This window comes from Gracilinanus agilis, chromosome 3 (genome assembly GCF_016433145.1).
Source record: "Gracilinanus agilis isolate LMUSP501 chromosome 3, AgileGrace, whole genome shotgun sequence".
Lineage (NCBI taxonomy): Eukaryota > Metazoa > Chordata > Mammalia > Didelphimorphia > Didelphidae > Gracilinanus > Gracilinanus agilis.
This window is the reverse complement of record NC_058132.1, coordinates 638,790,184-638,810,471: the sequence shown is the minus strand read 5'-3', so window position 1 is coordinate 638,810,471 and position 20,288 is coordinate 638,790,184. Positions and strand designations below refer to the sequence as shown.

At 38.8% G+C, this 20,288-nt stretch overlaps 1 protein-coding gene across 1 annotated transcript in view; it reads right to left on the bottom strand.

The window, feature by feature from the left end:
• Positions 1 to 20,288, bottom strand: part of MED12L (mediator complex subunit 12L) — a 386,104-nt gene that overhangs the window by 320,440 nt on the left and 45,376 nt on the right. The window contains exons 7-12 of the mRNA XM_044669473.1: positions 12,787 to 12,956; positions 12,125 to 12,235; positions 10,717 to 10,986; positions 8,751 to 8,900; positions 6,966 to 7,065; positions 6,114 to 6,250 (exon numbers count right to left, since the gene is read on the bottom strand). Of these exons, the coding sequence (XP_044525408.1) occupies positions 6,114 to 6,250; positions 6,966 to 7,065; positions 8,751 to 8,900; positions 10,717 to 10,986; positions 12,125 to 12,235; positions 12,787 to 12,956 (938 nt within the window). The remainder of the gene's footprint in view (positions 1 to 6,113; positions 6,251 to 6,965; positions 7,066 to 8,750; positions 8,901 to 10,716; positions 10,987 to 12,124; positions 12,236 to 12,786; positions 12,957 to 20,288) is intronic.

The following is a 20,288-nucleotide window of genomic DNA, read 5'->3' as shown; positions in this document are numbered from 1 at the left end:
AAAAACTATATATAATGATAAATCTTTAATAAAGCTTATATTTTCTCCTATTATAAAGCAAAAATCTTAATGGGTACTCAAGCAAGGAAAACTCAGTCATCTACTTGTCAAGGTTTTGCCTGGGTTCAGCAGTGTTCTTCAGGTTCAGCTGCAGATTCTTGGAGTCTCTACATCTCATGAAATAATTGGGCCAATATAGGAGGGGTTAAGGTTGTCTCTGCTTGAATATAATTGAAGAGAAAGTGGAACCCTTCCAAAGATCTGTGATTTCACCACAATGGATGCTCCCTCCTCCAATGCTAACCACAACCCCTCAGTGCCTCACATCACAGGCTTGGAGCTTTGGGGTTGGCAGAGACCAAAGTCCTTCCTTTAGAGATGAGAACACCGAGATCCACAGACATGAAGTGATCTGTTCAGTCTCCCGTGTAGTCAGGCAGAGGGCCGAGACTCAAAGCCAACACTTAATGTGCTGGGCCGGCTTCTGCAGACTGAGCAGCTCCTCTGATAACTAACCCCACTGTAGGTGAAGCCTCCCTATCCTGGCAATGCCACTGAAGAATCCAAGGGCATCTCTATGGCATGCTTTTATTTTATTTTGAATATTTTATTTTATTCTTATTTTAACACCTTCTGAAATTCTTTTCATCTCACTGAATGTTTGTCAGATTTTTTTTTCTCACGGAGAGGGAATAAAGTATGGAGAGAGGAGTGTTAGAGATGAAGAGCTCAGCTCTACTGTGACCTAAGTTTAACTTCTAGTCTCTGTACCAACAAAGGGCACCACTAACCCTCTAGCTAGGCTTTATTCATTAGTTTTAACTCATGTCAGATTCTCCATGACCCCATTTGGATTTTTTTTTTGGCCAAAGATACTGGAGTGGTTTGCCATTTCCTTCTCTAGATCATTTTACAGAAGAGGAAACTGAGGCAAACAGAGTTACGTGACTTACCCAGGGTCACATAGCTAATAAGTATCTAAGACTAGATTTGATTCTTTTACTCCTCCTCTACTACTAGCTAGGTGCTGGTCCTAGAGTCAGGAAAACCTGAGTTCAATTTGGCCTGAGACAATTACCTGGGCAAGCCACTTAATTTGTTTGCCTCAGTTTCCTCATCTGTAAAATAAGACTAATAAAAGTATTTACCTGCCAGGGTTGTTATGAGAAATCAAATAAGATAATATTTGTTAGATGCTTAGCACAGCCCTGGCACATAGTAGGTGCTATATAAATGTAAGCTCTTATCAAATTTTATTACTTAATATCATATTTTATTTATAATTATATTTATTTTTAAAATAAAGAGATGTCCAGGCCCAACTTTCCAAAGCCCTCCAAAATCAACTCTATAAATTTGCTGCATTTTTGCCACATTTGTTTTTTATTTTTATATAATCAGATAAATAATTATTAAAATAGCTATTATTTATTAATATAATATAAAATTATTAAGTAATAAATAAAAATAGAATATTTTTCCATGGTTACATGATTCATGTTCTTTCCCTCTTTTGCCACATTTGTAATCCTAAAGAAACAATTTCCATAGAAATATGCACTTTCCTATAACTGGACATTTATTCAAGGTCACTCCCCCCTCTCTTTCCTTTAGGGCCACAGGTGTTTGGAAGACTTACTTCATTGACAAACACTGCAATAGGAGGCCACAAAATGGTTTGAGGGCTGAGCACCGAATGGTCACCATTTACTGCAAAGACATCACTCTTCCACTAAAGTTCTTCACACATTACTGGAGTGAAATACTATAAAAAGGAAATGGCTTGTCCCCAAAGTTACACAGACTGCATGCAGTGTGGAAAGAGACTTTTTCTTCAAGAAAATAATTTAATTATCAGGGATGTGAAATCAGGAAAGCTGGGTCGGAATTCCACCTAAGATACCTACTAGCCTGTTACGCAACGTTCCTCAGTAACATGAAGGTGGACAAATTGGCCTCAGGGGCCACTTCATCCTCTAAAAGGTTCTCATCTAACGATGCTTGGAGGGATGTCCAGCGCGTTTTCAGGATTTCCAGCTAATTTCTACCGCAACTCCTATTTTCCTAATCATTCCACGAGGGATTATATAACAAAAGGGAAGAAAAGAAAGGAGAAACATAAAACAGTGTGCCGCCTGGTGAGTCAGCAAACGGGGCCCTCGATGTGGCAGGCACAAGGGGCGAAGGGACCAGAGGCATGCTCGACGATGTCCCTCCCACCCAAGGACCAAGCCAGGAATGGAAACAAAGAGAGGCAAAAGGAGAAAAGCAAGATTTCCAGGCTATGCCATTTCTTGTACTTGGGTGTTTTTTTTGTATTATGGACTCCCTTTGGCATTCTGAGGAAGCTTATGGATCCCTTTTTAGAATCATTTTTAAAGATGCATGAAATGTAATATATAAGCTATCAAAAACTTTTAAATGAAAATCAAGTTCATAGACTTCAGGTTAAAAAACTCCAGGAATAAAGTCTAATGTTTTCTAAAATATTTTTGGCTTTGAAATTTGACTAAAGATGCTTTTGTGGTATCAGAGAAAGAGCCCTCGGTCTGAACTTGGGAGGACAAGGTTGGCGTCCATCCTTTGCTACTTTTAACACTTCAGTTCTGGAACAGTGGCAACACCTGCCGGGTGGAAGGGGATGTTGGCCACTGGAAGGCTCCAGAACTGTTGAAACAACATCAGTTTTCTTTTTTTTCTCCTTCCTGTTAAAAGCTCTGTGCCTAAACCTCATTCTGAAACTAAAAATTGAGAAGTGCATTTTAGGGAAGTAAGAGAGATGTTTCTGAATCCTAAGCCTGACACTTTGCATGACATACTCTTAACAAAGAATAGAGTGTTCTTTCTTTTTCTTTCTTTCTTTTTTTCCCCCAGTAGGTGGAGGAAGTTGGGAGTGAAAAACAAAAGCTTAATGATTTAAAAAATTATTTGAATAAAAAAATTTGGTTTAAAAAAATAACAAATGGAGTGATACCATGAGTGCAAGAGTTCTGCAAGAAGTTTTTATGAGAAGTAACTCAAGATTTAGGTCTGTATAGCGTTTGCTAATCCTCTTTTTTCTTTTTAAGCCATTACCTTCTGTCTTGGAATTAATATTGTGTATTGGTTCCAAGGCAGAAGAGTGGTAAGGGCTAGGCAATGGGGGTTAAGTGACTTACCCAGGGTCACACAGCTAGGAATTGTCTGAGGCCACATTTGGACCCAGGATCTCCTGTCTCTGGGTCTGGCTCCATAATCCATGGAGCCACCTAGCTTCCCCCTCTTTGCTACTTTTCAAAAGGCTTGTGTTATACTCCCTGAAGTAAGCAGCACCATGAATCTCCATTTAACATATGGGGAAGCTAAGGCACAGATTAGTTAAGTAACCTGTTCAAAGTTATATGATGTATCAGTGGCAGAACCCAGGTCTCAGCATAGAAACTTCCAGCTGAACAGAAAACCATTTACGATCACCATAATACTCAAGAAAAGGAGGTAACATGAACATCTGATGAAAAGCAATTATTCCAACCTTCTTTTGTCCTCATGTAGCCATTCAATCACAGAGGGCGATGCCCCGTGATTATTATTATTAATCATCAAATTGGGAGCACCTATTGTAGAAGCGCCTATCAGAATTCAATTATCCTTTCTTTCAGTAAATCAAATTGTTCAGTGGCATCCCACCAGTAGGAATTACAGTTTTAAATATTAGACAAAGTGGATTTATACCCATCATGCATAAAACATCACTTTCACAACACTGCAGTATACGGGGACCTATGAATACATTATAAATTGGGCTCTGTTCATCAAGGAGACTGACAAATGATGTGAGGTGTAGAACTACGGGGAGAATTATGGAGAGAACACCCGTAAGGTCATCGGAGAGCTACAAGATGGAAGAGAGGGCTTCCTCTTTAAATTGCTAACCGGGTGTGATCCCCAAAATGTATTGCTTTAAAAAAACACTAACATTTCGTCCATTCCAAATTATTTAGTGGAAACGTTTGATGTATTAAATCAAAGCGTGATCCTGTTGTTTTTCCATCATTTTGTTCCTACCGATCCTGAGAAAACACACCTAACTGCTCGTTTAAAAAATAAAATAAAATAAAATAAAAATCAGCCAGTTCACAAATCACAATTCTAGTAACAAGCTGCCACCTAGTGGATCAACTCAAAATTGGGGGAAAAGGAGACTTTCCATGGGTTGGATTAGTCTTATGGTGTCAATGGATTTGACTTCTTGGGACCACAGATTGAGAGCTGGAAAGGATCTTAGAGGTCACCTAGTCCAACTTGCGTATTTTACAAAGAAGGAAAATGAGACCCAAGAAGATCAAGCCAGTGCCCTAGGATCACATGAGGTGATTTCAAATTCATCCTCCAGCTTCCCTTCCTGCATTCAGAATTTCCTCACAATGGCTTGTACCCATGACAGAATCAGCAACCTTCATCTTCAATCGAGGTCCATTTCCCCCTTTGATTCGATTGGACTTGGTTTATTAAGTCTCCTCAAAGAAGTCAAACAATCATCTGAAGTGGGCAAGTTCATTATAATGCCATCTAGGCAGGCTGACAGTCTGAATCAAATGATTTTGATGGATTTGGTCATTCCCTCCCAGGAGAATAAAATGCCTTTCTGCTATTGTAGTCCGTGATAAAAGGGGAAACCAGAATGTGTCTCAGATGCCTTTTGTCTATGATCTGGACCACCATGTTCCCCTCTTTTCCTTTGAGTAGCCTCATACTTCATGCTTAAAATTTTAGGGTCTAATTATAACTTCCAGTAAGGGTCCAGCACTATAGACTGATCATCTTCTCCTCGTGACGTTCCATGACCAAAGTATTACGCAGGATTTCACACCCATTTCTACACCTAAGCTCAGAACTATGTCAGTAACCTACAGAAATAAGAAGCTATTGCTGAGCTGCTTGTACCTCCCAGAACAAAGCCAACTTATGCTTTTTCTTCACTGTTTTATCCCAAAACTTAGCACAGCCCATAGATGCTGAGATACTGCCTAAGTGTCTCAAGTCCTCATTTTGATTTGAAATGCTCTTAAGACCAAATATTCCAGAATAAGAACAAGCAGAAAAGGCTTTCACCCACATCTGAGAATAAGGTAACAATGGAAAATCCATTATAACAATAATGATGATGATGATCACATTAGTAATAATAGACATTCCCATCACATTTTGAAGTAAGCAAAGCACTTTACATTCAGTCCATCACTTGACCTTCCTTGACTGGCTAACCAAGAACAAAGGGAAATATAACCTGATATCAGAGCAGTGACTAAGAAGAAGCAATAAAATGATCGAGGCAATAATAATTATTATGATCCATAAACAGGACTGATAATTATCTGGGATATATCCTGGAGAGAGGGCCACAGAGAGGGCCATTTTTATCAATGAACATAATTTCCATGACTAGTTTAGGATCTATGATGTCATCCGCTGATAGATTATTCCACCACAATAACATGTTTTCTTAAGCCCTCATATTCCATCTTAGAATCAATACTATGTGTTGGTTCCATGGCAGAAGAATGATAAGGGCTAGGCAATGAGGGTTAAGTGACTTGCCCAGAGTCATACAGCCAGGAAGGATATGAGGCCAAATTTGAACCCCAAGACCTCCTGTCTCTACAACTGGCTCTCAATCCATTGAGCCACCCAGCTGTCCACACCTTAGAATGATCTTAATTTTCTGTTATTGAAATAGCTTACTCCCTGGCAGTCAGCCTTCTGGTGATAAGCCACTCCAACTTAGCTAGGTTGTTCTTTGACTTAGGTTAATGATGTTATCACCCCACAGAATCAGCACAAGAACTTCATAATTATAGAGATGAAAAGACCTTCAGAAGTCACCTCGCTTAGCTCCTTTATTTGATAGATGATGACGATGGACCCCAGAGAAATGAAGCAACTTGCCCAAGGTCCCACAGGTGGTCACTTTCTGAGGCAGTATTTGAACCCACGTCTGCTGGCTCCATAGTCAATGCTCTTCCCATTTCTTTCCTACTTCCCGGCACTGCATTCATCAGCCCAGATTGATGAGAAAAGAGAAAGAAGCCTACCCTCAGAAAATAGATAGCAAGCTGATAGAAAATAGTCATTACCTCTTGGCTGTCTTTGTTCTGGTTGGCCCAGAAGATTTTATGATAAAGGGTCTCCATTGAATTGCTGGAGTCAGATCTGTCAAAACAATGTCGATCTAAGACTTCCAGGGTATGCAAGACTCTACTGATGGTGACCCCTAGATGAAGAAAAATGAAGCCTTTAGTGATGTGGGGAAAAACCAGGTGCACACATCACAAAAATCACTGCGAGAGGGTTAGTTAAGTCTGCACTAACAAGTTTCAAAGAGTTCTCACAAAATTCAGCCTCTGGGAGGGAGGGAGGGAGGGAGGAAGGAAGGAAATCCAAATGTGGACAAACTGCGGGGTTCAAGTATCCAACACATAAACCAAATAATATAACCAAGAATTTTTACTGATGGGCAAAGAGAATCCATCTTGAAGGGGGTTAAAATTCCCAATTAAATCAATTATTCTTGCCAGCCTGGTATTAGATCAGTTGATCCTGTATTAAACTGTGAGCTCCTCAATGGCAAGAATTATCTTTTGTCTTTCTTTGTAACCTAGCACTTAGCACAGTGCCTGGCACACCATAGGTAATTAATAAATATTCAATGATAAATACACCATCAATAAATGATTGTTGACCAACCATGCTGAAGGTCTTCAAGTGTTGGAAGTGACTGAATTTTGGAACTCTGGGACAAAGTCCCAATCAAAATAGTCATGGCACTCTGCCTACTGTCCATCGAGTGTTTACATCAAAAAACTCTTCTTCATAGAAAATCAATTTCTAAGAATCCAAGACATACCATGGAGTTCAAGTGCCAAAACTATTCATTTTTTTGCTTTTAAACACCTGCCAAAACTTCATTCCTTTTTGCTTTTAAATACCTGCTGTTGATTCCTGGCACTTGTCAAAAGACCACCGAACCTCCACTGCACGGCCCCGACGTTTTATCTGCTGTTCCACCTCATAGATCTTTGCCCGAACCTGAAAGATGATTGCTTCTAATTAGCTTCAGCTTGCAAAGTCACAATTCCAATTTCAATCATGTCAGGCTTCTCTGCACGAGTAAGGCATCCTACGGGGTACTCGCATTCTTAACAGCATTAGGAAATGGCAGCCCATTGCTCAAGTATAGACTTCTTTTCAGGGCTTAAGGGGAGGGGGAAAGGCAGTTTTACAAGCTTCACTGAACTATCCCACTATCCATTTTGATCATAATAAATGTCAATGCATAAATACCACACAAGTAAAAATTTCAAGGGCACGCTAAATATGAGGAATCTGCTAAAACTGAACTTAGCTGCTATTCTATGGGGAGAGAAAAATAAAAAATACTACAAAATGTCCCCAAATGAAGAAAAGTATTCATAACTGTGCACTGCAATTTGCATAATTTTTTTAAAGCCTTACCTTCCATCTTAGAATCGATACTGTGTATTGGCTTCCAAGGCAAAAGAAAGGTAAGGGATAAGGCAATAGGGATTAAGTATCTAGCCCAGGATTACACAGTTAGGAAGTATATGAAGCCATATTTGAACCCAGGACTTCCCTGGCTTTCAATGGATTAAGCCACCCAGCTACCTCTTGCATAAGCTTTCAATCCAAATAATCAAGCATTCACTAAGATAAAATAATACGCTGCCATGGAAGTAATACCCAAGTGCACCCCTGGTTCTGTTCTCAAATAAAAGGTAGAGTCTACCCACTCCCATTCTTAACATATAGACACAAGTTCTCAATATTTTCCAGGGGAAACACGGGACTTTCTAGTGTCCCCTGGGGCAACTCTAGTGGCTAGAACCCAGGAATGAGAATGGAGATAGGGACTGGAGCTGTGATTTCATTGGAATTGGGAACTCCCAGGTGATGAAAACTCCCTACCAAAGCAGATTTGTACCTTCTCTGCAAGGTATAGCTTTATAGTTATCGGGACCAGTATCAGAGAGTCCAGAGTAAATATGGCAGAAATGAATGCTGGTCGTCTTCCTGGCTTTGAGGCTGGCTCTCTATTCACTATGCCAAGGTGCCTCTCCAAAAGCAGTAAACTTTTTCCATTTCCTTTTTTCCTTGTATAGAGAGACTATGCATCTTGATCATCAAACAAGGGAACTAAAAACGAGGGGGGCCTGGGGTGATATCTTCCCTGATAAGAAAAGGAACAATGATTTCCTTTTTGCCTTTGTATCTCCACCTCCTAGCACAGTACCTGGCACAAAATAGGTCCTAATAAATGCTTCCTGTGGGATCGATCTCAAACGCAATATAGTCTTTACTTTGTAAGTACCTACAGAAGGATAATCTGTGAATAACTCTTATCCAAGCTGGCTTCTCATTGATATTGGTCTTTGACCATCACAGATGGACCTAAATAAGGGATCCTGACTCTGACCCAAAGTCTCTTCCAGGATAATACTAACAGCTGGCATTTATAGAGTGCCTTGAGGGTTACAACTGTCATCCTCTTATTGGATCCTCACAAGAACCCAGGAAAGTAGGGAGTGAAGATTATCAGGGACTTGCCCAGGGTGATACAGATAGCAATTAAATATCTAAAGCCATATTTGAATCCAGGTCTTCTTGACTCTAAGTCCAAGAGTCTATACACCAATACATCCATGGTGAAACAATGTTGAAAATGAAGAATTTTCCATTTTAAGGGGAAAGCCTACCTGTTGATTAAATGCCGAATTTCCACCTGGCATAGGTAAACTGGAGGGAGCAACTTGAAGCAGATCCAAAGGAGAGCCTGGGTTAACGCTTTTATTTTCATTTGTGGAATAATTCCACACCAAGGCACTTGGGCAACAAAGAGTTACAGTCTGCAGATAAACAAAGGGAAGAAATGTAGTTATTGAGGGAAAGCGAGTAACAAAGGCTATGATGCTTCTAAGGATGGTGGGCTGAAATTTGCTATTTCTTGCCAGAGAGTTTTAAAGGTGAATAATTTGCTCCCTGTCCTCCCTAATCTGGGCAATCCACGGCAACAAGAAGAAACTCCATATTTCACACCAAAAAAGGGAAGGTAAGCCACCCAGAAGTTGTGAGCTGACTGAATAAGTCAGCATCAGGCTGAAATGCTCCATTTCTCAAACTAACATCGTAGACCCATAGATGTGTTTTTGAAATCAACCAGCATCTTTCTCCTAAAACTGGAAAGAAAATTCATCTTCGGGAAAATAAAGATGTCTCTGATTAGTCATTTGGGGTTTTTTTATTAGAAATTTAATTAAATGTTTAATTTTCTTGCATCATCAAATCTAAAACTGCATCTTAATATAAACAGACTCTTTTTACATCTATCCTACTTTAATATAATCTTCCAATAGCAATATTTTTAGATAACTTCTTTAAACACTGAAAAATAGCATAACACCTTACTGAAAAAAAGCAATAAATTTAGGGACAAGCACAAAATGAGCTAGTAAATCTAAGCCAATCATAACTATGGAGCAAAAAGCTGAGTCCTAGTATTTAGGTAGGAGGGGACTGGACATATTTAAATAAAATAATTAAAATATAGTCTGAATTTAAAAATAGCAATCAGCAATTGTGATGAGAAATTTCACCTATTTGCAAAACATTCATGTAGAAACAGATGAGAGTATTAAACTCTAAACAGAACCAGTGTCCTACTTTCCTTTCCCCATTTCAAAAAATACAAATTATTCCTATTACGGCTTCCCTCACAGTTAAAAAACATATAGAGACCATTATTGGTCCACAAGCTTTAGATGGAAAAACCACATAATGCATGTATTGAGTCTAGGGGAAGTCATAGCACAGCAAGTGTTTTTAGATAGGTTTAGAAATCAGCATCTAACTCTCAGTATGGATAAATGATGAATCCCTGATCCCATGCTAGCAATCATTCAATCAATCATCCAAACATTTATTAAACGTCTCCTATTCACTAGACACTGTGTCTGGCACTCAGGATACAAATACGATAGGGAAACAAATCTCTACTAGCTGCCATCTTGAGAGGTGTCAAGAGTGATTTGGGTAATAGAACTACTGAATCTCTCCATGCCTCCTTGATGCCGATAAGCATTATTGATGCAAATCAAAAAAGAAAAAGTCAATTACCAACCGCAAGCCAATTTTCCTATCAGGATGTCAACAGGTCTGCCTTTGAAGGAACATCCTTCAAAGAATCAATTAGGCATGAAAAGACAACCTACTGGGATTTTCAATAAGGGATAATGGTTAAGGATACATGAAATTTCCAGCAAATGACAGTGATTGAGTGTGTGTGTGCATGTTTTGTTTTTGACCTATGATTTAACCAGTTTGGAAAAATATGTGTGTCTGTCTGTCTGTGTCTCAAAGGCAGGATTTGAAAATCGAGATTCCAATAAGACCCTAGGAAAGTCACTTCACTCCCATTGCCTAGCCCTTACTGCTCTTCTGCCTTGGAACCAATACACAGTATTAATTCTAAGACGGAAGGTTAAGTTTTTTTTGTTGTTGTTTTTAATGTCTCTGTCAATATCACTGCTCTTGGGGAAAAAAGTACGTTAAAAATTCCAATCTATAAGTGGAAGACACTATATTAAATGCTGTCACACAACTAGAGACATTTTAATAGTATTCTTAAAAACATCATCTGATAGGAAACCAACGCTAAAGCCATACCTGAAGCATGCAACTGAGTCCATAAACCAGTGGACGATGCTGTGGGCAGGAAAGGAAGTCGGAACCAGCCATCTGGACTGGGCTCATTACTGGGCCAGGTGCAGCTGGGCTTGATGCTGATAGACTTGGATTGTTGGGACCAATCATCATGTGTGGTGAATGTGCAGCTAGGAGATTGGGACTATCGTTCAGCAGGAGAGACAGGCGTCGGGCACAGAAGTAGGCAAGACGACGAGACAGATAAGCTGACTGAACAAACTCTTCTGAATACTGAAAGAGAAAAGACAGCAATGAAGTCAGCATTTCATGCCCACTTTGTCTTGAGCATGTATAAAGGAGAGTTCATCATTTTACCCCATAAAAATCTCAGGTGCATCACCGCAAATAAGGAAGATTGTGGTCCAACCATTAAAACAGACCTACTAACCATGCCACAGGCTAAAGGAAAGCAGACCAGACCTAAAATAAAGGAATTTTTCTTTTTTCCTAATTTTCCTTTCGAGGACTATTGGAGTTGGTCCTCAAAGAAATCTGCATTTGAAGAAATTCTAGATTGCTTTTTTTAGTTTGGTGTTAAGAGGGGAAAATGAGAAAAAGAGAGAGTGACGAAAAGGTGAGATTACAGGATTTCCAAGCTAGAAAAGACCTCAAAAGTCATCTTGATCAGTCTATGCGGGAAAATGAATCATCTCAAGCGAAATCTCAACAACTAGCTACCCAGCTTTTGTTGGAAGAGCTCCAGTGAAAGGAAACACATTACATTCCAAGGCAACCCATTCAACTTCTGGATAACTCCATTCAAAGGAAGTTTTTTTCCTAAATCAAGCTTACATTTGTTTCTGCCACTTCACTCAATTTCTTCTAGTTCTTCACTTTGGGGTCAAAATGAACAAGGTTAATTTTTGAAGCTATCATCTACAGGGCAGCTAGGTGGCTCACTGGATTGAGAGCCAGACATAAAGATGAGAGATCCTGGGTTCAAATCTGGCCTCAGATACTTCCTAGCTGAGTAAACCTTGGGCAAATCATTTAACTTTCATTGCCTAGTCTTTACCCTTCTTCTGCCCTGGAACCTTTACATAGTATTGATTCTAACACAGAAGGTAAGGATTTTAAAAATCTATTTACAAAGACTTCTTTTTTCCTTTGAGCTCCCATTCTCATTAACTGCCTACCAGATGTCTCCACCTGGTTGTCCTCAAAATGCATAGCCAATGATCCTTCTAGGGAGAGGAGAAGAAAGGAAGAGAGAGAGAGAGAGAGAGAGAGAGAGAGAGAGAGAGAGAAAAGGGCTTCTCACTCCATCTTAGGTACTTGTCACCATCATAGAGAGTGTATGATATGTCATTCCTTCAGATTACTATTTTTTATCTGCTCTATTTATCAGTAATTAAATGATGAAATGCACCTGCAGCATTAGTGGTAGTAGTAGCTTAAGGAGGTCATCATCCACTGGTCTGATTTTTTCCAGAACATCCAGGATCCAAGTCAAATATTCATGCCGTTCAAGCATTCCTTCCTAAAACAAAGTAAATACATGTGAGGCTGAATTAGTCCACATTAAATTCATAACGGAGCCCTGGAGTCTGATTGGTTTCAGGTTCTACAGTAGCTCATGAGCTCTGAAGGTTCTTTCCCTGTTTTCTCATTCCATCCATATCGACTTCATCCCTCCCACATCCCTACTCTTCCACTGAGCCCTCTGAAGCTCTCTTCTTCTGTCAGCAAATGGCCCTTCATTTAGATCTATGCCATCCCTAAAAATTGGGTTGTATATATTTCATATATTGGTAGGTAGTGTTTCCTTCTCTACCCCAAGTGAGTTTCTTGAGAACAAGGATTATTTTCTTTTGCCTTTGTATCTAAAGTACCTAGCAAAGCATCTGGCATATAATAAACACTTAACAGAAATCAATTCAAGGAGATTTTAGACTCTACTCAATTTCAAGGACAGACAGATGGACAGATGGAAGGAAGGAAGGAAAGGAGAGAAGGAAGGAAGGAGGGAGGGAGGGAAGGAAGGTTTGAATGTATTTTAATTAGCTCTGGATCAATCCCGGGCAAAGTTACCTGGAACATATAGAATGCCAATTTCTCATTATACTCCCATTGCTTCAGAGCTTGTTCCACCTCTTGAGGCATGGCCATGGAGCCATTGCCTGGGGCTGAAGCCAGGTGATAAAAATCGGCTATCTTTGCCAGTTGTTCCCGAAGGTATCTTGTAGAGATTTGGGTCCATTCTGTTAACAAACAAAAGAAAGCTTAGATCATCACTAACTAATTTCCTGGGCAAAACAAAGGGTAATATAGAACACGGAATACAGTTGGCACTCTAATAAATAAAAAAAAATGTAAAAGCTGAAGGAAGTCAACAAACAGAAGATAAGGCAAAAATCTGCCAAGAGATTTGTCAAGAGAACACAATTTTAAGAGGACCCAGAGAGTCATTTTCAAGTTGTCTTCAACAGATGGTTTCAAAAGGATAGTGAAGGTCATGGAGGCTTTGCTTCATTAAAGGATTTCCTACCTCATTTAAAAAAATAAGGTGACCCTTTTTGGAACAATTTGATTTTTCCAGGATTCTGTAGGAATTTCCGGAAGTGGCTGAGTGAAAATGCAAACTTCAGTACACATTAGATACAAACTGAATATTCACTAAAAATGATTGAAAATTCTCTTTTCTCCTTCCTTTCCTTATCATTCTCCATGAAAAGATGATTTTCTCGAGGCAAATTATGACCAATTCCTCAGTGACACCATGAAAATCAAAGAGAATGACTTATTTGCATTACTTTTTTCCACAGACCAGGAATATCTGAAAATAAGACCCAATGAAAGCAGTCATTTTCATTCATGTCCAACTCATGATCCCATTTGGAGTCTTCTTGGCAAAGATACCATAGTGGTTTTCCATTTCCAGCTCTTTTAAAGATGAAGAAACTGAAGCAAACAGAGTTAAGTGACTTGTCTAAGATCACACAGCTATTAACTCAGACCTTCTTGACTCTAAGACCAGTACTCTATCCACTACTATACCACCTTGCTGCCCCAGTCAATTAGTCATATCCAACTTCTCATGACCCCATTTGGGGTTTTCTCAGCAAAAAACTAGAGCAGTTTGCCATTTCCCTCTCCATCTCATTTTACAAATGAGGAAACTCAAAAAATAGGATAAAGTGATTTGTCCAGGATCACACAGCTGGTAAGTATTCGAGGTCACATTTGAAAACAGGTCTTCCTGAGTCCAGGCCCAGAACTCTATCCATTGCCCTTCCTACCTGAGTTTCCAGGGCCTGGTGTGCATCTATATTCCCTTTGGCTTGGGGGATTCAAGAATGAAATCTACAGGCGAATTCTTTCTGAGAATAATGTAGATGCATCTCAAGGGGGTGGGGAGAGAAGGAGGGAGAGAATTTGAGATTTAATAGTCTTTGAAAAAATGTTAGAAATTCTTTTTACATATAATTGGGGGGAAATAAAAGTCAATACCTAAAAAAAAGAATAAGGTAGTAAAAAAGAATAATAGTTTTGTTTTTACACTACCTACATGTGACACAGCAGAGGACATAAGGAAGTCAGAGATAGGTAGTTGATGTGTCAAATCCTTTTGAGTCCTAAATAATTACCTTAGGAACTTGAAATGAACAAGTAAAACAGAGGGGAAATGGCACCACCCAAAGTGGTAGTTTAAAGTACAATAAAAGGCTCAAGTTCAAAATCCCGTACTCTTGCAGAAAGTCGACTAATGGAGATTGTTCTTTCCTTCTCTCTAGTTCTCCACTGTAGAAGTACCCTCTCACTTTCTCATCATACCTGCTAGAGTTTGTACCTCTAACACACAGACTCCCTCTGCCATGTTATGTGCCCCATTCAGAACTTATATTTTCTATGTTTATTAAATAACTTTTTCATATTCTTCCCTTGTTATCCTCCCTAAAACTCTGCTCTGAGACCATTTTTAATCCCTTGAGTAAGAATTAATCATTCGATACATCAATCACAGTGCTCATTTTTCCCCTCTACTTTGACATGGCAACTTGATTGCTTTGGGAGGTTTCTTCCTAATATGTAGTCAACATCTATTCACTGTAACAGTAAATGATTACAGTCCATGGTCATAAACCACTCCACCACTGGAAAGTAAAGTTGCGATATGCTGTGACAGAAAAAAAGATTTGGGGGGGGGGGGGGTCCCGGTCATAATGCCAGTACGTTTTATGAGTCATCTTTATTTGGCAATGAAAGCACAACAGGAGCTATATTACCACTAATATCAATTTTTAATTATTCAAAAGTAAATCACAATCTCAGCCATCCCACTCCATTAAACAAACAGGGAAGAAAAACTACCATAATGCACATCATAGAAGTTTTAGACAAAGGAACTTACCCACGAATTTGTCAATAGTCACATTTAAAGAATGGATAAATGACTCTTTCAAATAAGTGGCATGCAAGGATTTTTCCATTAGACACAAGTGAATGGACTTCAGAAAGCAGAAGGTAGAGCAAGCCCTTAATTCACGAAGTAGGCATTTGTCAGTGTGTAGATGTGTGCAGGCCATTCCTAAGGTCCCAAGACTGGCTTATTCAGTGATTTTTCAGTTGTGTCTGAGTCTTATTGATTCAATTTTAGGGTGTTCTTGGCAAAGATCCTAGAGTGGTTTGCCATTTCCTTCTCTAGACCACTTTGCAGATGTAGAAACTGAGGCAAACAGGGTAAAGTGACTTGCCTAGAACCACACAGTAAGTGTATCAGGCTAGATTTGAACTCAGGTCTTCCTGACTCTAGGCTCAGTACTCTATCCACTGGGATGCCCAGCTGCCCAACTGTCTACTGACCATCAGCGATCTGCTAATTTGAAGAATGACAGTGAGAGATATTCTGTTCTCTAAAGACCTACCAGCTTGGGTAATGAACAAGGACTGTCTGAATAAAAGCTTAGTATAGTCATAATTTTATTGGTTGTACCTCAAAAGATGATAGAGCAAATCTATGAGGTTTTGCTCTTTGGTGTCCCGAGTTTGGTGTGTGTTTGAAATAACATTTAGATAAATGAAGAACTCTGAATGAACACAGACAACATTATTTAGTAATAGATGGCATAAGGTTCCCTATGAAAGAACTAATAAACACACCTGTAAAGGCCACTCTAAAAGCATCCAGGTGGCAGAGGTAAAGCCATAGAATTTTGATCCTGAAAGAGGCCTTAATTTTAAAATTCATCTAGTCCTATACCACTCCCCTCATTTTACTGAATTAAAAGTAAGCATCCCTACGAAGCTAAAAATGTGAGCAGAAAACCAAGTGGATTAAAAACTAAGCAAAGCAGGGGCAGCCAATCAGTGGATTGACAGCCAAGCCCAGAGATGAGAAGTCTCAGTTTCAAATCTGGCCTCAAATACTTCCTTTCTGTGTGATCCTGGGCAAGTCACTTAACCCCCATTGCCTAGCCCTTACTTCCCTTCTGATTTGGAGCCAATACACAGTATTGATTCAAAGACAGATGTTAAAGAGTTTAGAAGAAAATTTAAATTTAAAATTAAGCAAAGTGCCCTAAAGAATCTAATTAAAGATCTCTCCTCTATTAACTTTCTAATTTATATGTATTTTCAGAGTAAAACTTTATTTCCGGCTTTTCCTTTTGGGTACACTTAGCAATGAAACAGCAAATCAACTAATGATACATTTCCAAAGATATTTGTTTCACTGGAAGGGTTTAAGATCATAGCTTCTGGAGCTGGAAAGGCTGTAAATTAAAGGCCATCAAATCCAATTCTTCTTATAGATGAGAAACTGATGCCCAAATATACATATATATCCGTAACAGACTCATTCCAGGCGTGCCTTTCTTTACCTTTAATTAAGATTGTTTTCCATACCACAAATGATCTGATCAGGCATGGAAAACAAAGTCAGTTGCCAAAGTTGTTTTCAATGCCCATGGTTGTTATAGTTTATCCGTTAGCATGTAAGTATAGTTCATAAAAGATTTAGGATCCTCGCAAACTTTTTTAAATTAAAAACAGCTTTCCACTAATCATTAAGGAATTAAAATTCCACCCTAAGTTGGAAAAAGAACAGAAATACCAGCCCTTTACAAACAAGACAAATTAAGTAGGGAAAATGGTACCTTTCTTTTATATTATGAGCACTTGGCATGGCACCCAACACATAGTAGGTGCTTAAGAAATGTAAAGTGACTGGGCAAGTCATTTAAAACTCCCTTGCCTAGCCTTTATTGCTCTTCTGCCTTGAAACCAATACACAGTATTGATTCTAAGGCAGAATGTAAAGGTTTTATAAATAAACAAACAAATGTTTAATGACTAATACCTCCTTACATGCTACTAAACTGAGTCAAAGGAACCCACAACCATGCATTTCATTCCTCCCTAAGATGATTCCCTCTCAATCTCCCAAAGAAATTCTTCCAAACTTTCTCTCTTCATGCTTTCCACACATCACTCGCCACCCACTGTCTCAGCTCAGGACCTCATCTCTTACTTTACTGAGAAGACTGAGGAGTTTTGCTTCTCCCCTTTTCTTTGTTACAAAAGACTCTAAAATCATCCCTCCTTTCCATCTGCCTCTAATAATGAGTGGGGAGGTCTTGCCAAGTCCAACCCTTCTACATGTGTCCTGGATCTCATACCCTCCCATCTACTCTAGCAGATCGTCCCTCCCTCTCTAACCTTTAACCTCTCTCCCCCTTTCTACTGGTCTATTCCATAGTTCCTACAATCATGTCCCCATGTCACCTAGACTACTGCAATGTTGGTCTCCTTGGCTCAAGTCCCTCCTATCTCCAACCCAATGCTGCCAAAAGGATTTTCCTTTAGTGAAGGTCAGACCTGGTTGCTCTACTCTAATTCCAATGGCTCCCTATTTCCTCTAGGATAAAATAGAAACTCCTCTCTTTGGCTTTGAAAGCCCTTTGGAATCTAACTCTAATTTCTCTTTCCAGCCTCATTGTACATTTTTCCTCTTCTGGAATCATATGAGCCAACCAAGCTGGCCTTCTTGCTATTCTTCACTTCTTATAGCTCTCCTTTTCTTGTCTCTTTGTCCTTCTACTGGTCAGCTTCCATGCTGCTAATGTTTTCCCTCTTTCTCTCTGCCTTATAAAATTCCTCCAAGATAGAGCTCAAGCATGACTTCCTATCCAAAGTCTATCTTTTTTTTTCCTCTCAAAAATTCTCAATTTCTGTCTTAGTAACAACTCTCGGACAGAAGAGCAAGGGCTAGACAAACAGAGTTAAGTGACTTGCCCAGCATCACACAGATAGAAAATGGTGGAGGCCAGGTGCTCTTAACTCCAACTCTGGCGCTCTATCCACTAAGCCACTAGCTGCTCCTAAAGCCTTTCTTCATTCTCTCAACTACTGGTGCCAATCTCACTGAGGGAATTTAACTATTTAACTATAATTGTATCCATTCTGTTCATATACACAGACAATTCTGTGTATATTATTCACCCAATAGAATTTAAGCTCCTGAGACTAGATTTTTCTTTCTTTCTTTCTTTCTTTCTTTCTTTTTTTGCATACTTAATGCCTAATATGATGATGTCTGCCACCAAACGGTGTTTAATATATGCTTGGTTGACAGACTGACTACTGGCAAGCAAAAGTTAATCGCTGCAGTGTATTTAATTTTTTCTAAGAAATAAAGAAGATCAGTGCTGGCACCTAGAGAACACTATATACACAACAACACATCATTAATGGCCAATCCCAGCTCCAGACCCAGATACAGAATGTTGTATACACTGTCAGACATGATCAATGCATTGGTAGTTTTGTCGATCTTTCTTTTTGTTACAAGTAACAATGGCAACACTAGGTAAAGAGTATATAGAAATGACTACAACGTTTTTAAAAGGCATCATTATTTTTATAAGATTATTTAAAGAAAGATCCTACAAGTTATAAATATTAAAAATCAAATGCTCTGATGATATCCTGGGAGAAACAAAGCCTCTGATAATTTTTTACATAAGGATCCTGCCCTGTTTTTCCTAAACAACCTTGTTCTTTTGTTCAGTAAAAGGGAAGTTGTTAGGATTTTATTTGGAAAAAATTAACGTTGCCCTGCTTAAAGGTTACACAAAATATCCTCAACTTCCTTCAGATCTTCATAATATACAATGTAATTGTCCAGCAAGATATTTTCCAGAGAAGGTAACAAACCTAGTTTCTTGCACCAGTTACTGCTTTTCCATGACATCCTGAATCCCTTTCTTCTCTAGTATCTAATTTGGAATATCTCTGGCAGACACTAGTTATTTAATAATTTTCATCATTTGGAAAAGAAAAATAGGATGCAGCCGTGTCTCCAAAGAGACACACACTCCCACTAACAGTAATGACATAAGCCACTGAGAAGGGCCAGTAAATATGACAAAGTATCTCAAGCAAAATTAATCATGAATGAATCTTGTGCTATTGGAGAAGAGCCTCACAGGTGAAATGCAAAATTAAACTCTCAGGAAAATATGCTCTGAAAAGGTTAATACAATTATTTTCAATTCATTAGCAATTTTCTCATCTCCTAAAATTGTATCTATAGCTAGAAGAATGATTTCCAACTCAGCTTCCAGTTAAGAGTAGTTAAAGACAACTACACAGTTCTCAAAAGAAGATTTGAAAATTATTAATGATCAAGGGAAGCTAGATGGTTCACTGGATTGAGAGCCAGGCATAGAGATGGGAGGTCCTGGGTTCAAATCTGAACTCAGACACTTCCTAGCTGTGTGACTGGGCAAGTCCCTTAACCCCCATTGCCTAGCCCTTACCACTATTCTGCCTTGGAACCAATACACAGTATTGATTCTAAGATGGAAGGTAAGGAATTAAAAAAGAATTATTAATGATCATAAAACAGAATGTTCCAAAAGACTAATAATAAAAGAAGTGCAGATCAGAAGGACTGTGAAGTTTCACATCACTCGAGCAAACTGGCAAAGAAGGCCAAAGGTGACAATGGTCACTGTAAGAGGGGCCATGAAAAGAGGAATAATAGTGTAATATATTTACTATACTGTTGATGGAAATGGAAACTGGGAAAGCTACTGAAGTCAATGCAAGGTGGTGGTGGTGAGGTAAAAATATCTATGCTTTTTGACTCAGAGACCTCAATATTTTTTATATATATATTTATATTTATTATATTATATTTATATTTATTGTACTTCTAGCTATATTATATTTATAAATGTTTTATATTTATTTTTATTCATATATATGTGTATATTTTTATTCATATATATTCATATATATAAATTAAATGAGATCTCTGAGTCAAATATATATATATTTATATAATACTTGAATATAATCCCAAGAACATCAAGACAAAAAGAAGGGGCCTGCATTGCATTCAGCACAATATTCATAGTAATACCTTTTGTGGGAGTATCTTTGACTCTTCCCACTCTCTCACCCCCATACAATCTGTTGCCATGACCCATCAACTTTACCTTGGTAACATCTCTCAAGTATATCCCTCTTTCTGAAACTGCCACTCCTCTGGGTGCAGGTTCTATCACCTCATGCCTGGACTACTGCAA